At 45.1% G+C, this 13,153-nt stretch overlaps 1 protein-coding gene across 1 annotated transcript; it reads left to right on the top strand.

Annotated features, from left to right (window-relative positions):
• Positions 1 to 4,548: 4,548 nt before the first annotated feature.
• CCK (cholecystokinin) lies at positions 4,549 to 11,204 on the top strand. The gene is made up of 3 exons (XM_005519032.2): positions 4,549 to 4,656; positions 6,116 to 6,373; positions 10,418 to 11,204. Exons 2-3 carry the CDS (start codon positions 6,118 to 6,120, stop codon positions 10,552 to 10,554), a joined length of 393 nt encoding a protein of 130 aa, XP_005519089.1. The 5' UTR covers positions 4,549 to 4,656; positions 6,116 to 6,117; the 3' UTR covers positions 10,555 to 11,204.
• The last annotated feature ends 1,949 nt before the right edge of the window (positions 11,205 to 13,153 follow it).

Genomic DNA, 13,153 nt, shown 5'->3' with positions numbered 1-13,153 from the left:
TTTTCTAAAAAATCCAGCCCTTCTCCTTGGAAAAGGGATCGTTCCTCTTATTTTCCTTCTTTACACAACTGCAGGATAGTGGGTAATTATAATTACAATCCGTGAATTTACATTAGTGCACATAGTTCACACCAGGGGTACGCTTTTGAAACAGACTTCTTTACTGTGAGGCTGGTGAGGCACTGGCACAGGTGAGAACCTGGTCTAGTGGGAGGTGTCCTTACCCATGGCAGGGGAGTTGGAACAAGATGATCTTCAAGCTCCCTTCCAACCCAAGCTAGTTTATTTTATTATGATTATTCTCACTTGGTGCTCTGTTGACATTGCAGAGCAGTCTGTGAGTGCTCAAACATCCTCAGCACCAGCTCTGCTGATCTGCTTCTATGGGACCCTTCTTTAGGTATATTTGTCAGGGACTAATATATTAGTCTGAGGTACTGCTCTGTGAAAGGAGGTCAGAACTCTTCAGGCAGAGGACCCAGATCCCTTACTGCTGGTCACTTGCCCAAAACCAAAATTTCTCACTTTTTGTGTTGGCTCTAAGTAGAATTCACATTCCTCCCAAGTGGGAGAAAAGAGACTGCCTTTAAAGAATTCACACAGAAATTACTGAATTAAAATTAAAAATATTTGGAAAGACAAAATACCAAAAATTTAACCTCTGAATCAATACCCAAAAAAATAGCAGAATGACATGCTGTCTTACAATATATTCTCTATTTTACATCTACAATTCATGCATTTGGTCCTAATAATCTGTTCACTAATTTGTCTGTTAATTCCAGAAAACCATACTGTTCCCTTCCTTGCTATCCTCTGCCAATTATTCCTACTCATTTTAATCCTCCAGAGTGACACTCCATCGTCTTCACATTAAAAAAGAACAAACAACAAAAAACCAAAAACATTAATTTGACTGAACATAACACAGAATATTACCTATTAGTGTCAGGGTCCAGATGGGAGTAAAAATGCCCTGCATAGTGATAATCAGAAAAAAATGTAATACTTAGGAACAAAAGAATGTATTTCTAGTCATGCACCTGGACATGAAGCCACCTGGTCCCACAAGGTGTCTCCAAGGCTGTGTCTCCAAGCTTGCTGCCAGTGACACTCACCTGCAGGCTCTGCTCCAGCTCTCAGCAGAGGGACAGGGATGTGAGCACCATGGCTTGTGCTCTAACTATTGGTGCCAGCCATTCTCATGGCAGGACAGACATAAGGAAATCTCTCCATCCCTCTGTTCTCATCCTGCCTTCCTACTTCAAAACTCCCAGCTTTGTGCTGGCATAGCACAAAATGTATGCTTAACCATACACAATCTTTTGCCACCTCAGCTAAACAGGAGAAAACCTTTGGCAGATAAATAGAGAAAGCAATTCAGGATAGAGGTGTCTTGATTGTCAGGGGGAAAGGTTAGAGAAACTCAAATCTTTTAAACACACTCTTGCCAGAAAACAAATTTTTAAAAGCCTGCAATATCTAAACTATGGCATCTTTCAGCTTCCTCCTCAGGGAGGTATCTATATTAGCATTACTGCCTTGCAGGGTTCACTTCAGGTTTAAATTTGTTTTGCATATATAGTTGGATTCTTGCAATATCACTCAAGCTTTGGTGCAGTCAAAGAACTTTCCTTCCTGGAGATCTAAGGCTCAAGGCTTGTGTTAGGGCAGCCTCTGTGTCACCCCAGCTGTGATGGTGGCACAAGGCCCTGCTGTGGCTGACACTCTACAATCCATGGCACACACCTAGGCCAAAAACACTGCACCTGGAACCTAGAGGTCACTGCAAACTAAATCCCAATTCTTTCCTTTTGTGCCACATCAAAAAGTAAAGTATTATACAGTCTGAGTTTCCACAGGCAACTCACCTCAGAGTCCTGCTGTCATATTTGGTCGTGCCAAGCAGGCTTTCTGGTCTTCTATCTCTGCTCAAAACAATTCTAAAATGCCATTAATTAACATATATTTACCAAGGACTGAAACTTTCCTACAATTTCAAACTGTCACTGAAGAAAAAATCAGTAAGTCAGAAAATAATCACCAAAGACTGTACATACAGGTATTGAGGAACTCAATTAGGAAAATCCAGTGTTCAAAAGTCAATTACCCAGGCTATATATTGTGCAGCACTGCTAACTTCAACAACTTGACATCATTCCTGTTTTCCTTATTACATTTCATATGGTATTGCCCTTCTGTCTGTTCATGAGCACAGTTAGGGAGTTTGGTTGTAAACCAGCACAGGTTGTCACACATATGCACACACATACACACTCTCTCTCACTCCATTTGTCCAATCCTGGATGTATTTATAAGTGAACTGATACTCCAAATCAGCTCAATGTAAATGTAGTGTGTATTTGTTCAACCAGGCTAATATGTCAGACTTAAATGCCTGCATTTATATCTGTCTGATATGAATTATGCATGAGCATATATTAGCAAGCGCTCTCTTTCTCTTCTGTTAAGCTTTGAGCTGGTCCCTTGGGAACTCATTATCTACAGTGGGTTTCACAAGGGCTTGATGTGACTCTACCAGAATTGTTATTATACCTTCCCAGAAAGCCTGTGATACTCTTCCCAGACACCTACAGTCCAATTCAGAGTCGACTATTCAATTGTCTAATAGCACTGAGTATTTTTCTCACTGAGCCAAAGTAGTGAAATTGAATTATCTGGAATATTACCGGCTTTTTTTTTTTTTTTTTTCCAGAGACAGACAGAGCCATTGGACAGGTACTGCTGGAATAATTTCAGGGCTGTTCCTTTCCCTGGCAACCTGCTTCGACTAACTTTTCCCTTTTCAAAAGAGGTTTTCATTTCGCTTTTTTTTTAAGCACTTCGGGATGGCGACTCTGCCCGATGCCAGCGCCGATGTGGGGGATGAAAGGCAGCCGGCAACTCAGGTGCCTTATCCCGCTCGGCAACACCTTGTCAGCAGCTGGGAGGCGGTGAGAGAACTGCTCCCCCGCCATCCCCGCCACCTCCGAGCCTCCCACCACCAGGGGACCAGAGCCGCTCCATCCCTCTGCCGCCCGTCCCGCTCCATCAACTCCTGCTCCTCAGCTCGGGCACCGCTGGCCATGGGCAGCCAGGGCTGCGGGCGCTGAGGAGGTGGCGGCAGGGTGTCTTTTCCCACGTCCCGCCGCGGGATTTGGTGCCTTTTCCGTGGATCTCCGTCCCTGGCGCCGCTGGATCTCCTCGGGGCCGCGGCGCCCTCTGCGGGCCGCGGCGGGAAGGGCGATGTGAGGCCATGCGCTGCGGGAAGGATGGGAGCAGCGCATTTCCCGCCCAGGAGCCCTGGGTTAAGGGGTTAAGAGCCCACACCACCCCTGTGCCCTGCCTAGGTGGGTCTGAGCCCTCTCAGCTGTCGCTTGGGCACGGCCGGGCCGGCGCTCCGAACCCCCCCCGCACGGTCCGCGCAGCACAGGCGGCTCCCAGCCGAGCCTCGGCGCTGCCCCGCTCCCTTCCCGGACAGGGAAAAGAAACCTACCCACTCGCTTCCCTCCAAACTGTAAACTTTAAGGCACAGATTCGGCACCAAGCCGCCTGAGCCCAGCGCTGGGTCCGAGGAGCGGCTGCTCCCTGGGGATGAGCTGTGCAGAGTTTGGGTGGTACCGCACGGCTGCCCCAGCCGGCCCTGCCCGTCCCTCCGCGGCCTCGGCGTGCCAGCCCGGGCAGCCCGAGCTGGAGGGCGCTTCCTCCATCCCCCGAGAAGCAGGAGGCAGGCAGGGAGGGAGAGTGTCCGGGGCTGCTGCGGACACCTGGCGAGCATCGCCTCAGGGCAGCAGCGGCCCGGCCGAGGGCGCGGGAAGGGACAGCGGTCCCTGCAGCGGCCGGGGGAGACTCTGGTACTTCTGTTCTCAGGGACGGAAAACCACGCCAAAAGCATCTCCATCCATGGCTTTCTGCGGGGATCGTCCATGGCTTTCTATTTTTTTTTTCTTTTTAAACAAAATTAGTGTCCCGTCTTCCCGAGCAGATGTTTGGAAGAGCCTAGGAGAGGAAAGGGAGGATGGAGGAATTTGTGCCTCCGGGCCCAGGTCACAGGAGAACGGAACCCAGCGCCGCAGACCCCGCGCCTGCCACCGCCGGTAAAAGCGCGGCCAGGGCGAGCCCTCCCGCCTGCGGGCGGCTCCCGACGGCCGGAGCTGCCGGCGCTGAGGGCTCCACCTGGAGCCTCTGGCCGGGGCGGGAGGTGCGGGCATACCCCCGGTCAGGAGCATTTTACTTGCCCAGCTGCAGGCCAGCCGGGGTTTCCAGCTCCTTCGTGCCCAGGCGAGCGCTTCCCTCCGGGGGGAGCAGGGAGCGCCCGTCGGGGGCCGGCCCGTGCGGCAGGGGAGCCCCGCGGAGCCCGCACTCCTCCGCACCCCGCGGCACTGCGGCGCCGGCCGGCGATGGGGAGGGAAGGAGCCCCGCTCCCCCCGTGGAGCGCACACAGCCCCGGTGCCGGTCCCCGGGCGGGGGAGGCGGCAGCGGGGGGCTGAGCGGGCGGGGGCCCCGGCTGCGTCAGAGATGTGTAAACACCGCAGCGGTGCCCGCCGCTATTTAAGGGGCCGAAGCTGAGTCTCCCCCGACTTCCCTGCTTGGGCACACACCCAAGGACTCACTGCTCCCAGCTCGAGCGGGACCTTGGAAAAGCGCAGAGGAAAGGTAGGGAGCGCCTCTTCTGAAGGCACCACTGCTGAGGGTGGGGAGGCAAAGGGAGTGGGGATGCCTGGCGCTCACCTGTGCGGCAGCTCCGAGAGCCTGTGCTCTGTGCCGGAGGAAACGCTGCCCGGCGGGGAGGAAGAATTCCAGCCGCTCCCTCCCGATGAGCGCCGACCCCAGCGCGGGGTGCGGCCAGCAGGGCTTCCCACCGCTGGGAGGTTGGGAAGGGAACCGGCCAGCGGTGGGGAGATGTGGGCTTTGGAGAACGTAGCAAGGACATGAATGCTTAGATGTATGTATATTTATTTATATGGATGTGTGTAAAAAATACAGGACTCGACACAGCTGAAAGGGTGCAATGTACCTTCGGTTTCTGAGTACCCAGACCTAGATGGGTACATCGCTAATAACCACGTTGGAGTGACATTTCAACTTTCTTCACTCATCTCCTGAGAATATTTTAAAACCCCCATGTCTTATTTACTGTGAATTATTTCGATCTAGTGTATGTGTTGAGCAAATAAACTTAATTTTATCCCCTTTAAAATTTAAAGGTTGTGTTAAGTGTACTGTTAAAGAACTGAAGCAGCTCAAAAAATCTCACTTAGCTGAAATAATCCATGTGTATATATAAATTAAAATTACTCCCAGAGCATGAAATATTAGGTAGTTTGTTTCCTCTAAGAATTGAGAGTAATTTCACTGTTTCCAGGAAAAAAATATAATTTCAGCTTATGTGATAAAACGATTCAGTAAACCAACATTGTTTTGTTTAGTACCCATTTAAGAAAGCAGTAGAAATCTAAATTCTCTGTTTAATATGAAGATTATTAGTTGCACTTTATTTCTTACAGCTTTTAACTATACAGCTTTTACCACTCCAGCTATTAGATCAAATGCTTTGGGGCAGCAGGAGTATTAGGGTTTTTTTTCTTCCACTGGGGCAAGTTTTTGGTTTTTTCTTCCTTTTGTGTATGATGAGATGAAACCTCTTGAATGCTAAAGTTCAGATCAATGAAGGTTGGTAGAATAAAGGCTCTTCATAGAACTTGTCACAACTGATTATCTGTAGTAACAGCAGGGTTTTAATGCAATAGCAAAATACTGAAATGTTTGAATCATGAGTTTCTTCGCAGAGATGTATTCAAGTCCCTTAAGTTTTTTATGAAATACAGCTTCCAAAGAAAGAAAAGAAGTAAGAATTGGGTAGATCAGGGAGATACAGCACATATACTAGGCTGGAAGAAACAAAGTTAATTACCTGTACCTTCCTCTTTAGCAAGGATATTTAGCTATTCACATATGTGTTTTCCAACTTAAGACAGATCTCGCAGTTAAAAACACCCAACACAAGCCCTGGTTTGCTCCAAAGCCAGCATCCCCAATGGAAGATGGGGTTAGGGATTGCACAAGGTGTAGTAAATCTGGTCACGTAACAGCCCGCTGTCCCTTTTCTCCCCAGCAATGTACAGCGGGCTATGCATCTGCGTGTTCCTCGCTGTGCTCTCGCTGAGCTCCTTTGGACAGCAAACTCGGGGCTCACACGATGGCAATCCTCTGCCTGCTGAGCTGGAGCAGAGCCTGACAGAACATCAGCGGCACTCCCGCGCTCCATCATCTGCCGGGCCCCTGAAATCCCTGCCGCGGCTGGATGCGAGCAGCGACCAAAGAGCCAGCATCGGCGCCTTGCTGGCCAAGTATCTCCAGCAAGCCAGAAAAGGTACCGGTTACAGCCTGCTTCTGTGCCACTGGGATTTCCTGCAGGGGTTCCTAGGATTTGAGATAACCCTGTCATCATCTAACGTGAATTCCTAGAGAAGACAGGATTTAGATTTTGCTTGGTTATCCCTGAAGGAGACAGCATTCCAAATGCTCTCTCCAAAATCCCTCCCAAAAAAAGGATTTATTTGTAGCAGCCTCTGACTGAGAGTCATATAAAGATAAGTGGAGAAAATGTCACCCACCTCTTGGGTTATAGTCCAGCTTTTATTTTTAACTATTTTCATTGCCTTCTTATGTTGGTGGTATTTTCAGTATGCTGTATCTCAGATAAAGTAATTACGTTTTCTTTAAAGTTTTTAATTTACTTAAAATCCTCTCTCCCTCCCTCTATTAAAGCTAGAAGAGCAGGAAAACTTTTCTGAGGATAAATGCAGACCAAAGCTAGTCTTACCTCAGGCAGAAATCCCTGTACCAGGGAAATATTCTGAGTATTGGATTTTTCATACATTTTTTCCCAGAGGAAATTGCAATAGCATGAAAGCTTTCAAAACACAGAATTCATATTTATTAGTGCAATAATTAAAAGCAAGGAGAAGTAAAAGCTTCAACACACATAGATTCCTGGTAGATTATTGGTCTCAGGCAGCCTGGGAGCACAACCTTGCAGTTATCTAAAACCCCCATGGCACTGTGTAATAAGGACATGAAGAATCAGTAGAGCAATGGGATTACAGGGCATCCTTATAATGAGATTTATTAGTCACATGAGGAAACAATTGTATTACATAAGAGAAAGAGTAAAGCTATCCCAGCTGACACCTTACAGAATATATTTTACATAGGCAGAAAAGCATGCCATCAATGCTACCAGTAAAAATGATGGCTTAAAATCACTGACCACTGCAACTTCCCCAGGAAGACATTTTCCCTTTTGAGCTGTCTCATCTCTCTATTGCTCTGTGTCTCAATGGAGTAACACCGTGGGCAGCCTAATTGCTGTGGCCTTTTGGCAGCCAACCTCAACGAGAGCCACCAGAGAAATTTTGTTTACTCATGAGAGCTTCACTCCAGCCTTTGCCTTGTTCTACACAGAAAAGACATCTAAGAAGGAAAGAGGGTTTCAAGAGAAGCCAGTAATTAGGATTAGGATTACCTGGATATATAGACATTGAGAAATAAATTCACACCCAGCCCCAGACTGTGCTTAGGATAAAGTTCACTTTATATAAGTAAGAACTTTCTCCACATAATGCAGATCATTTAACCCTCCCCTCTTGACATCTTCCCTGCTGACCTCTGTGCTAGGCCAAGTTCTGTGCTTATCTGTGATGGTGGTCTGCAATTAAGAGATGCCACATCTGGCTTTGTGCATTACATATGCAGCCATACACACTCCTCTGTGTACTCAGAACACAGCCAAATCAGAAACAGCAGAAAAATGAACCACTGTCAATAGTGCCTGAAGGATTTCATCTCATGTTAGCAATTTGCACAATGTCCATTAAGGAACTTCTAGCTGTTCATGCAATTTAATGAAAAGATAATAAAGATATGAAATTCCACAATTCAGTGCTACACTTAAGGCTGTTACTGAACAAGAATGTCACTGCAGGAGTCTGCAAAGCAGAATCCACATTACCTTTCCCCAGCACAGTCATTGTTGCCCACCCACATGGAAACTGAATTCCTTATAGTTTATGTATCCATTATATTCTCTTAAATATGTGGCTCATATTTCCAAATAGATTAACCAAATAAAGCAAAAAAAAAAAAAAAAAACCCCTTTGGATTTTAGATGGTCTTTTTCTGTAAATATTAATATGAGGGACAATTTCCTGCATATGTGTTATTGACATATATAATTACTCTTAAAAGATTCTGGAAGCAAATTGTGAGATTCTGGTGATGTGACTAGGCTAGTTGGACTCTAGTTTCTAAATGTAGTTGCCGATTACAGGAGAGAAAAATCACAGGAAAAACAGTACTTAACCTTCTTTATAACATACATACAGTGTTCCTGTCAAAACATTATATTCTCATTTAATGTAAGGACTCTGGGCAGTACTTCAGAAATCTCTGCAGAACACTCACAACTACTGTATTAGTCACCTGTCTAAACCATAATAATCACTGGAAAATTCCATCTGGGGGGAAGGAGAAGCTGGGCTTTTGTTAGTGTTAGCAGTCACCTGTAGTGGTGCTTGCCCTCCTGATTAATAGAAAGGCTGGTTTTGTAAAGTATTTCTAGTTAAAACAGCGCAAGAGCTAAATGCTCTCAAGGGCTTAGGGATTGATGGCAGCCCTGTAGCTGAACTGCTACAATTTTGAATATGTTTGTCATACACTGATTCTGCAGTTCCCACATGACATCTCTAGTGGGTTGAGGAAAGGTAATTAAGGTGCTGTTAGGAAATTTGTGACCCAGGCTTTCAATTATGTTCATCTGCAGGCTTTCAGCTTGAATCTGGCACTGTGTAGAAGAGATGTTGTAGCTCTCAAGCCAGTGACAGGCACATTTAATGTCCTCTAAGGAGCCCTTGACTGGCCAGAGAGCCACCAGGGGAGCCTTTACAGCCCTCAGGTCACGGCAGGCTCAGAAGTCTCTTAAGCACCAACATCTGAGTGATGGTTCTGTGCTGCCTGAGCCCTGCCTGGTTATTGTGCTAAGGAGCCATTGTCATTACCTTAATTACACTTTTTGGATTATGAATGTGAACTTCATGGAGTTTGAGCATTTAATGATATACATTCTATTCTAGGGAAAATTAATTTTTTTGTCGGTTTGTAATAGGTAAATGTCTTAAACATGGCTTTTTTAATGTGTGTGTGTACCTTCAACTCCCTGCACCCACTAACAAAGCAATGCAGTTGATTTTTGTATTACTGGGTCATGTTCATTATAAAGCATTATACAAGGAAGACCTTGAAATATAAAAGCACAGAGTCAACAGAGGTTTCTTCAAAACACAGGAAACTGAAAGTAAAGCAATTGTATAGATTTGGATATATGGGATTTAAATTGGGGTCCTTTTCCTTTCTGATAAATTTAAGTATTCCTCAGTCTGCATTGAATGCTAACGTATTTAATCTGTCCCTTCCTCACTCAAAGCTTAACTCCATCTAATCAATTATATCAGTTATATATCAATTTTGTCTGTTTTCAGGGAGTACAGGGAGAAGTAATTTACCTTCCCCTGTATTTTTTACTTACATCATGTGATGCTGTGAAAACAGGATTGCGGCCCATTTTTAAAGCATAAATTCTCCTTGCAAATGGTTTGTGTCTCGTTGATGCCTTAAACAAGGCATACAAAAGGATAAGGCAAGATCAGAAATCAGCATCTGACCCTGCTGTGAAAAGAATTATGAAGGCTTTGGATAAGTAATGAAAAGATCCCTGACATTGTAAAAAAACCCTACATAATTCTAGCAATAGGTATCTCCAACTGTGAATTCCAGACACAACTCTCTCCGTTTCAGGACTATTCCCACTTTTCCGCAAAACCTAAGATTCATAACTCTACCCTGCTTGTTACTAAATTTGCACTGTAAGAGCTCCTGTACTTACATTTATGTCTTTTTAAGCAGCACAGGGCTGTGGTGTCTCAGGCTTGAGCCTTCTCTCAAGAGTTATTTTGCATGTAGAGCAGCTTTCCTAATATGAGCAGGCAAACATGGGGCTTTATAGGAATAGTTAGAAATAGCTTGGACTCTCTCTCTCTCTGTCTAGTAAAATAGGAAGGAAAAAGGAAAAATCTAACTATATTCTTTCCTGTCAGACAGGAGCAGAATGTTCCTGCAGCAGGAGTTAGCAAATGATCTGTTAATTTTGTGCTGAAAAAATCCAAGCTGCTTCCAGGACATTACTTACAAGGTTTCTATTGTTTTCCCCAATGAAAGACAGTGGTGTTACATGGCCTGTATTAGGTCCATCTCAACAATTGCACACATCTGCTAATGAGCACGAGCCAGATCAGAACACAGGTGAACCTGGAAAATGTGTCCTCTTAACTCTCTGCTCTCCCAAATGCTTTTTCCTTAGGTTCCACTGGAAGATTTTCAGTTATGGGAAACAGGGTACAGAGCATTGATCCTACTCACAGGATAAATGACAGAGACTACATGGGCTGGATGGATTTTGGACGCCGCAGTGCTGAAGAATACGAGTATTCTTCCTGAAGAGCACCAAACTATAGCAACAAGCTAAAAAAAATATCACACTCCCATGTCTGTACAGAAAGAGATAAATCAATTTGTTGTCCTCTTCAAATCAGTGTTTTAAAGTATTTAAAATCATGTATTTGGCATAAGTTTATCTGTAAGACTATACAATGCAATATATACATATGCAGAATTTTCCAGAAAATGTTTTCTTTCTTTTGTGGTTTCTCATACATTGATCCTATATTAAAATGATTTCACTTATCCCTCCTTGTCCTGTCACTGCATGTTGCTGGGTGTCTTACTATAAAGAGAGGCAGCATAATGCCTTCATTTGGCACTGTAAATATATTCCATGGGTTGAAGTCAGATTATCCACTTTTCAGAGAGATCTTGTGTCAGTCCCAATAGCTTTGAACTCTAGGGAACTTGTCCAAATATAAACACAGCAGCACAATACTGCCAGAGAAGACCAGCTGTTTTCATGGTCACATTGTTTGCAAAGGACTGAGTTATACATCAAGCTCATATGTTTGCAGTGAACAGCCAACAGTGCTAAAACAGTGAAAAAGAGGAATGACACCAAAATATTTCATCGTCCTGGCTTATTTGTTTTATGTTGTGAATTCAGTGTGAAAGTTCTGCTGATGGCTACAAATCACAGAATAAACAGAGCATTCCCTGCTGTGTGGTGAGCCAAGCATTCATTTGGGAGGGGGTGAGAACAGGTTCCTGAACAGAGCAGAAGGTGATCCTGAGAGGGAGAGGGATTGGAGCAGTCAAGTCACGGCATCCTTTCAAAAAAGTGGTGGCTCCCAACTATCACAGAGGTTGAGCTGGCTATTGCCCACCAATGTGGAGAGAAGGAGGGAGGTTCTGCCCAGCTCTTACCTGGCTCAGAGCAGGGCAGAGGGCCCCAAGTTCAGAGCTGGGCAGTGATCCCAGCTTGTGCAAAACCAGCACCCTGCAGTTGCTGCAGTCATTCCCATCTGCCGCCCCCATGGTGGGCAGGCTGCAAAAAAAAGTTTTACCTGCACGCTCCTCCTCCATCACAGGTAACCAACCTCCCTGCAGCTCCTGGGTCTCCTTCAGCAGCTGGTTCTCACATCTAAGGGATGCCCTAAATTGTAAAAGAGGTGATTTTTTGCATTGCATAATTCAGTTTCTCTCAAATGTGTGCACTAATACAAAAAGGAAAATATTTGTCCCATGCAGGAAACTAGATGCTTGCCAAAGGAAAGAGGCAGTAATTTCTACAGAAGTTGATAGGCAAATGAACTGTAGAAAACAGTGCATAGAAAATACTTGCACTAAACCAAAATTCTACTAAAAACGTTGGGAAACAAACCAAAATCGGTGTGCCAAGGGCCAAGCACAAAAATCCTTTGAGGAGCTACTCCCAGCAGCAACTGGGAGAGCAAACAGCACTGCAGAATCTCCAGTGAGAGTTCAGCAAACAGTATGGGGGGAGTTTTCTTCTCTAGGAACACCAAATGTATTTTTATTGTTGGGTTTGGTTTTTTTTTTGTTTTGTTTTGGGTGGGTTTTTTTGGGTGGGTTTTTTGTTTGTGGATCTCATCCTGGAAACATGGAAATGCTTTTCTGCATTTCTTTCTCTCAAGCTCTTCCCAGTCAACCAGCTTCCAAGCCACCTAGCCTGGCTTTTTTAGGTTCCTTTCCAAGCATAATGAGTCCTAAATTGCCTGAATTCTCTTCTTGGTTTTGGTTATTGCTCACAGCAAAATAGTGCAAAGTGCCCATTTTCCCCAAGACATTGAAACAAGGGACTAAAACCAATTAATCTATATTTTTTTTTTTTAACTGAGGCAAATACAAATAAATCTAAAAATGCATATATTTATACATTTACCACCAAAGTGATGTGTCTTTAAAAGTAACTGGGGAGAAAACTCCATTTCTGCTTTGCTTTCTTTTAAATTCATGTCAGGAACATTCAAGCAATATTTTTAAATTTTTCCATTCCTGGCTTATATTGATGAAGGTTGTAACATTATAATATTGCGGGGGGCTGGGCTTGAGTGATGTTACAAATCAAGCCTTCCTACTGCAGAATGTTGACATCAGGAAAAAACCAAACCTTTTCTTTTTCTCCTTTGTTTCATTTCCTATAGGCAGACGGATGGAGAGACAAAGAGGTTCTTTCCCATTCCTCTCTTCTGAAGGTCTCTGCAGTAGTTATGAAGAAGGACTGTGACTCTGGGACAGAGTGCTGTTCCTTGAGGCAAGGGGGAGCTGGCTGTTAGCAGCTGGCTATTGGCAGCTCAGCAACATCATCCTTATTATCATAAAGATGTCCATCACCTGCTCCTCTGGGAACAGGGGAAATCCCCGAGATGGGAAAGGCTGCTGAGACACCATTCAGCTCTCAGATGACCTGGAAGTGCTAAATTGAGCTAAAGGGGGGAGACAGCAAACCTGGGAAAGTCACACAGCCCTGGTAGCTGCAACCCTTATCCCATGGCATTAGTGAAACCACTCTTCAGGCTGCCCTGTTTTAACCCAAGGGGAACAGCACCTGAGGAATGGAGGCTCTGCAGCTGGGTAGGAGTCCCTTGCATCCAGCAAAGGCTTTGGGCTGAGAAGTGCCCCACAGATT

The sequence above is a fragment of the Pseudopodoces humilis genome, chromosome 1, assembly GCF_049639895.1.
Source record: "Pseudopodoces humilis isolate 2021_Gansu_Grassland_sample_001 chromosome 1, ASM4963989v1, whole genome shotgun sequence".
Classification (NCBI taxonomy): Eukaryota; Metazoa; Chordata; class Aves; order Passeriformes; family Paridae; genus Pseudopodoces; species Pseudopodoces humilis.
The sequence above is the reverse complement of the archived record's forward strand: the minus strand, read 5'-3'. Positions and strand labels throughout refer to the sequence as shown.